The 7371-nt window shown below is 51.4% G+C and overlaps 1 protein-coding gene across 1 annotated transcript in view; it reads left to right on the top strand.

Annotated features, from left to right (window-relative positions):
* Positions 1-529: 529 nt before the first annotated feature.
* LOC306755597 (putative acidic leucine-rich nuclear phosphoprotein 32 family member C) overlaps positions 530-7371 on the top strand; it is a 12748-nt gene continuing 5906 nt past the window's right edge. Inside the window, exon 1 of the mRNA XM_079240038.1 lies at positions 530-702. Coding sequence (XP_079096164.1) covers positions 649-702 — 54 coding nt within the window. The 5' untranslated portion in view covers positions 530-648. The remainder of the gene's footprint in view (positions 703-7371) is intronic.

Below are 7371 nucleotides of genomic sequence, written 5' to 3'. Positions count from 1 at the left end.
CAACCTTATTTTAGGGAAAAAAAACCAGGAAAACTATGCAAACCCCTACTGGGCCACCTGGTCCCTAAACTTTAAAATATTTAGTTTTTTAGGTTGTTTTTTGTGTATATCCACCTGATCTGTAGTGTTAAACTATGTGTTATTTTTTGCATATTATGATATTTATGAACATTTTTAGTTGTCGGTTGTAGGACAGAGACGTATACTTAGGTGACAAGCAGTTATCTGTTGAGAAAATGCCGCACAGCCGGAGCGGACCTTCATAACGTGTGTTTATGAAACATCAATAAAACATGGCGCTATTTGGGACAAAGGGAACGCGCCTGAAGAGTTTAAATGTTTTATTCTCGCCTTCGTATTGGTTAAACCGTAGGTACGTCACCAAAGATACGACCAATCCCAGACAGCTGTTTACCATAATGTCATTCAAGCAGGAGCTCAGCGCTTCCTACAACCAATGGGAAATCAGAACTTGGCATATATGAATATTAATGGCGAGAAGGAGGCGTGGCCTATCGGTGGCGGTCGGGGAGCAGGGAACATGGAGGCCTAGTCATCGCTTCATGTCCGCTGGAGAAGGAGGGCTTCACTCAGCTGCTTTTTATTTGCCATTATTCTTAGTTTTCGTCGTTCTGTTTGTTCTTCGTCATGGAGATGAAGAACAGGATCAGCCTGGAGCTCCGGAACAGAAGTCCTTCTGAGGTATGGGACAGAAAACTGGGGACAAACTGCTGGAGACGCCGCGTCCAGCCTGCAGGAGAGCAGACGGTCCGAGCCGAAAATCGGCTCTCTATCCTGGTTACACATACTGATCGGCCCGGTACCGGCTCCGGTTCAGAGAGTGCAGACTGTGTCTGGCTCGGTCTGAGAAGTCCGCCGCGTGCAGGCGAAGAGCGTCGCGCGGGCTGCTGGAGCTAACGTGCTAACAGCTAACCGACTCCGCACCGGTTCCTGGGTTCCCGCGCCCAGCTTGGAACCGGGTATCTGGTACTTTGATGCCACCATGTATTGATCATCTCCGTGCGCGCGCCGCGGAACGAGCTCCTGTGTCACCTGGTGGCGGTGTAATGGCGCTTGAGACCGGAAAACCTCCACGTTGAACATTACTGGGTAACAAGACCAGCAGAGTTCGGCTCCGGTGTGCTTTCACGACGGTTCGGTCCACTTTCAGCCCGACACCGGACCCTGTTTGTGGTCCGGCGAAGCTTCAACCCGCCGGTCCCGCCCACTCCGCGTGGTTGGTCCGCGAGCTTCAAGTGGTGATAATGCGTGCTGATGGGTCGGAACCACCAGATCAGACTTCGTCCTTTAAAACGACTTTTCTTTTCCGACCATTTCTTCCTTTCCAAACTGGATCGAGACGTCTACATGTAGACAAGTGGGTCAGAACAGTCGTCTTTATCTCCAAGTGTTTCTGCATGAAAACTCTGTCGGAACTGGACAGCGGGACGACTTCGCCATGAAGCACTGCGGGTTCTGTCTTTGTTGCCAAGTCGTTGCTGGCTGGATGTCCAGCGATGATGCCAGCTCGGAAAGGATCGATGGGTTAAGGGCAGGCAGACGGCGTTAAAGGGCCGGTCATGTAGTCATGTGATCCTGCGGTCATGTAGTCATGTGATCCTGCGGTCATGTAGTCATGTGATCCTGCGGTCATGTAGTCATGTGATCCTGCGGTCATGTAGTCATGTGATCCTGCGGTCATGTGATCCTGCGGTCATGTGATCCTGCGGTCGTGATCCTGCGGTCATGTAGTCATGTGATCCTGCGGTCATGTAGTCATGTGATCCTGCGGTCATGTAGTCATGTGATCCTGCGTTCATGTGGTCCTGCGGTCATGTAGTCATGTGATCCTGCGGTCATGTAGTCATGTGATCCTGTGGTCATGTGATCCTGTGGTCATGTGATCCTGCGGTCATGTAGTCATGTGATCCTGCGGTCATGTGGTCATGTGGTCCTGCGGTCATGTAGTCATGTGATCCTGCGGTCATGTAGTCATGTGATCCTGCGGTCATGTGATCCTGCGGTCATGTAGTCATGTGATCCTGCGGTCATGTGATCCTGCGGTCATGTGATCCTGCGGTCATGTAGTCATGTGATCCTGCGGTCATGTAGTCATGTGATCCTGCGGTCATGTGATCCTGCGGTCATGTAGTCATGTGATCCTGCGGTCATGTAGTCATGTGATCCTGCGGTCATGTGGTCATGTGATCCTGCGGTCATGTAGTCATGTGGTCCTGCGGTCATGTAGTCATATGATCCTGCGGTCATGTAGTCATGTGATCCTGCGGTCATGTGGTCCTGCGGTCATGTAGTCATGTGATCCTGCGGTCACGTAGTCATGTGATCCTGCGGTCATGTGATCCTGCGGTCATGTGATCCTGCGGTCATGTGATCCTGCGGTCATGTAGTCATGTGATCCTGCGGTCATGTAGTCATGTGATCCTGCGGTCATGTAGTCATATGATCCTGCGGTCATGTAGTCATGTGATCCTGCGGTCATGTAGTCATGTGGTCCTGCGGTCATGTAGTCATGTGATCCTGCGGTCATGTGATCCTGCGGTCATGTAGCCATGTGATCCTGCGGTCATGTAGTCATGTGATCCTGCGGTCATGTGGTCATGTGATCCTGCGGTCATGTGATCCTGCGGTCATGTAGTCATGTGATCCTGCGGTCATGTGATCCTGTGATCCTGCGGTCATGTAGTCATGTGGTCCTGCGGTCATGTAGTCATGTGATCCTGCGGTCATGTAGTCATGTGGTCCTGCGGTCATGTGATCCTGCGGTCATGTAGTCATATGATCCTGCGGTCATGTAGTCATGTGATCCTGCGGTCATGTGATCCTGCGGTCATGTGATCCTGCGGTCATGTAGTCATGTGATCCTGCGGTCATGTGATCCTGCGGTCATGTAGTCATGTGATCCTGTGGTCATGTAGTCATGTGATCCTGCGGTCATGTGGTCCTGCGGTCATGTAGTCATGTGATCATGCGGTCATGTGATCCTGTGGTCATGTAGTCATGTGATCCTGCGGTCATGTGGTCCTGCGGTCATGTAGTCATGTGGTCCTGCGGTCATGTGGTCATGTGATCCTGCGGTCCTGCGATCCTGCGGTCATGTAGTCATGTGGTCCTGCGGTCATGTAGTCATGTGATCCTGCGGTCATGTAGTCATGTGATCCTGCGGTCATGTAGTCATGTGGTCCTGCGGTCATGTGGTCCTGCGGTCATGTAGTCATGTGATCCTGCGGTCATGTGATCCTGCGGTCATGTAGTCATGTGATCCTGCGGTCATGTAGTCATGTGATCCTGCGGTCATGTAGTCATGTGATCCTGCGGTCATGTAGTCCTGCATTCATGTAGTCATGTGATCCTGCGGTCATGTAGTCATGTGATCCTGCGGTCATGTGATCCTGCGGTCATGTGATCCTGTGGTCATGTAGTCATGTGATCCTGCGGTCATGTGATCCTGCGGTCATGTAGTCATGTGATCCTGCGGTCATGTGGTCCTGCGGTCATGTAGTCATGTGATCCTGCGGTCATGTGATCCTGCGGTCATGTGATCCTGCGGTCATGTGATCCTGCGGTCATGTAGTCATGTGATCCTGCGATCATGTAGTCATGTGATCCTGCGATCATGTAGTCATGTGATCCTGCGGTCATGTAGTCATGTGATCCTGCGGTCATGTGATCCTGCGGTCATGTGATCCTGCGGTCATGTGATCCTGCGGTCATGTAGTCATGTGATCCTGCGGTCATGTGATCCTGCGGTCATGTAGTCATGTGATCCTGCGGTCATGTAGTCATGTGATCCTGCGATCATGTGATCCTGCGGTCATGTGATCCTGTGGTCATGTAGTCATGTGATCCTGCGGTCATGTAGTCATGCGGTCATGTAGTCATGCGATCCTGCGGTCATGTAGTCATGCGATCCTGTGGTCATGTGATCCTGTGGTCATGTGATCCTGCGGTCATGTAGTCATGTGATCCTGCGGTCATGTAGTCATGCGGTCATGTAGTCATGCGATCCTGCGGTCATGTAGTCATGCGATCCTGCGGTCATGTAGTCATGTGATCCTGTGGTCATGTAGTCATGTGATCCTGTGGTCATGTGATCCTGCGGTCATGTGATCCTGCGGTCATGTAGTCATGTGATCCTGTGGTCATGTGATCCTGTGGTCATGTGATCCTGCGGTCATGTGGTCATGTGATCCTGCGGTCATGTGATCCTGCGGTCATGTGATCCTGTAGTCATGTGATCCTGTGGTCATGTAGTCATGTGGTCCTGCGGTCATGTGATCCTGCGGTCATGTAGTCATGTGATCCTGCGGTCATGTGATCCTGCGGTCATGTAGTCATGTGATCCTGCGGTCATGTGGTCATGTGGTCCTGCGGTCATGTAGTCATGTGGTCCTGCGGTCATGTAGTCATGTGGTCCTGCGGTCATGTAGTCATGTGGTCCTGCGGTCATGTAGTCATGTAGTCATGTGATCCTGTGGTCATGTAGTCATGCGGTCATGTGATCCTGCGGTCATGTAGTCATGTGGTCCTGCGGTCATGTAGTCATGTGGTCCTGCGGTCATGTAGTCATGCGGTCATGTGATCCTGCGGTCATGTAGTCATGTGGTCCTGCGGTCATGTAGTCATGTGGTCCTGCGGTCATGTGATCCTGTGGTCATGTAGTCATGTGGTCCTGCGGTCATGTAGTCATGTAGTCATGCGGTCATGTGATCCTGTGGTCATGTAGTCATGCGGTCATGTGATCCTGCGGTCATGTAGTCATGTGGTCCTGCGGTCATGTAGTCATGTGGTCCTGCGGTCATGTGATCATGTGGTCCTGCGGTCATGTGATCCTGTGGTCATGTAGTCATGCGGTCATGTGATCCTGCGGTCATGTGATCCTGCGGTCATGTAGTCATGTGATCCTGCGGTCATGTAGTCATGTGATCCTGCGGTCATGTAGTCATGTGATCCTGCGGTCATGTAGTCATGTGATCCTGTGGTCATGTAGTCATGTGATCCTGTGGTCATGTAGTCATGTGATCCTGCGGTCATGTAGTCATGCGGTCATGTGGTCCTGCGGTCATGTGGTCATGTGATCCTGCGGTCATGTAGTCATGTGATCCTGTGGTCATGTAGTCATGTGATCCTGCGGTCATGTAGTCATGTGATCCTGCGGTCATGTAGTCATGTGATCCTGTGGTCATGTAGTCATGTGATCCTGCGGTCATGTAGTCATGCGGTCATGTGGTCCTGCGGTCATGTAGTCATGTGATCCTGCGGTCATGTAGTCATGCGGTCATGTGGTCATGCGGTCATGTGATCCTGCGGTCATGTAGTCATGTGATCCTGCGGTCATGTAGTCATGTGATCCTGCGGTCATGTAGTCATGCGGTCATGTGATCCTGCGGTCATGTAGTCATGTGATCCTGCGGTCATGTAGTCATGTGATCCTGTGGTCATGTAGTCATGTGATCCTGCGGTCATGTAGTCATGCGGTCATGTGGTCCTGCGGTCATGTGGTCCTGCGGTCATGTAGTCATGTGATCCTGCGGTCATGTGGTCCTGCGGTCATGTAGTCATGTGATCCTGCGGTCATGTGGTCATGTGATCCTGCGGTCATGTGATCCTGCGGTCATGTGATCCTGCGGTCATGTAGTCATGTGGTCCTGCGGTCATGTAGTCATGTGGTCCTGCGGTCATGTAGTCATGTGATCCTGTGGTCATGTAGTCATGTGGTCCTGCGGTCATGTGATCCTGCGGTCATGTAGTCATGTGATCCTGTGGTCATGTAGTCATGTGGTCCTGCGGTCATGTAGTCATGTGATCCTTTGGTCATGTAGTCATGTGGTCCTGCGGTCATGTAGTCATGTGGTCCTGCGGTCATGTAGTCATGTGATCCTGTGGTCATGTAGTCATGTGGTCCTGCGGTCATGTGATCCTGCGGTCATGTAGTCATGTGATCCTGTGGTCATGTAGTCATGTGGTCCTGCGGTCATGTAGTCATGTGATCCTGTGGTCATGTAGTCATGTGATCCTGCGGTCATGTAGTCATGCGGTCATGTGATCCTGTGGTCATGTAGTCATGTGATCCTGTGGTCATGTAGTCATGTGATCCTGTGGTCATGTAGTCATGTGATCCTGTGGTCATGTAGTCATGTGATCCTGTGGTCATGTAGTCATGTGATCCTGCGGTCATGTAGTCATGCGGTCATGTGATCCTGCGGTCATGTAGTCATGTGATCCTGCGGTCATGTAGTCATGTGATCCTGCGGTCATGTAGTCATGTGATCCTGCGGTCATGTAGTCATGTGATCCTGTGGTCATGTAGTCATGTGATCCTGCGGTCATGTAGTCATGTGATCCTGTGGTCATGTAGTCATGTGATCCTGCGGTCATGTAGTCATGTGATCCTGCGGTCATGTAGTCATGTGATCCTGCGGTCATGTAGTCATGTGATCCTGCGGTCATGTAGTCATGTGATCCTGCGGTCATGTAGTCATGTGATCCTGCGGTCATGTAGTCATGTGATCCTGCGGTCATGTAGTCATGTAGTCATGTGGTCCTGCGGTCATGTCGTCATGTGGTCCTGCGGTCATGTAGTCATGTGATCCTGCGGTCATGTAGTCATGTGATCCTGCGGTCATGTAGTCATGTGATCCTGCGGTCATGTAGTCATGTGATCCTGCGGTCATGTAGTCATGTGATCCTGCGGTCATGTAGTCATGTGATCCTGCGGTCATGTAGTCATGTGGTCCTGCGGTCATGTAGTCATGTGGTCCTGCGGTCATGTCGTCATGTGATCCTGCGGTCATGTGGTCATGTGGTCATGTGGTCATGTGATCCTGTGGTCATGTGATCCTGTGGTCATGTCGTCATGTGGTCATGTGATCCTGTGGTCATGTCGTCATGTGGTCATGTGATCCTGTGGTCATGTGGTCATGTGATCCTGCGGTCATGTAGTCATGTGATCCTGCGGTCATGTGGTCATGTAGTCATGTGGTCCTGCGGTCATGTGGTCCTGCGGTCATGTCGTCATGTGATCCTGCGGTCATGTCGTCATGTGGTCATGTGGTCATGTGATCCTGTGGTCATGTGATCCTGTGGTCATGTCGTCATGTGGTCATGTGGTCCTGCGGTCATGTCGTCATGTGATCCTGCGGTCATGTCGTCATGTGGTCATGTGGTCATGTGATCCTGTGGTCATGTGATCCTGTGGTCATGTCGTCATGTGGTCATGTGATCCTGTGGTCATGTAGTCATGTGATCCTGTGGTCATGTCGTCATGTGGTCATGTGATCCTGTGGTCATGTAGTCATGTGATCCTGTGGTCATGTCGTCATGTGGTCATGCGATCCTGTGGTCATGTAGTCA

The sequence above is a fragment of the Telmatherina bonti genome (assembly GCF_933228915.1).
Source record: "Telmatherina bonti genome assembly, chromosome: 5".
Classification (NCBI taxonomy): Eukaryota; Metazoa; Chordata; class Actinopteri; order Atheriniformes; family Telmatherinidae; genus Telmatherina; species Telmatherina bonti.
Note: the sequence above shows the minus strand (reverse complement) of the source record. Positions and strands in the feature narration are given on the sequence as shown.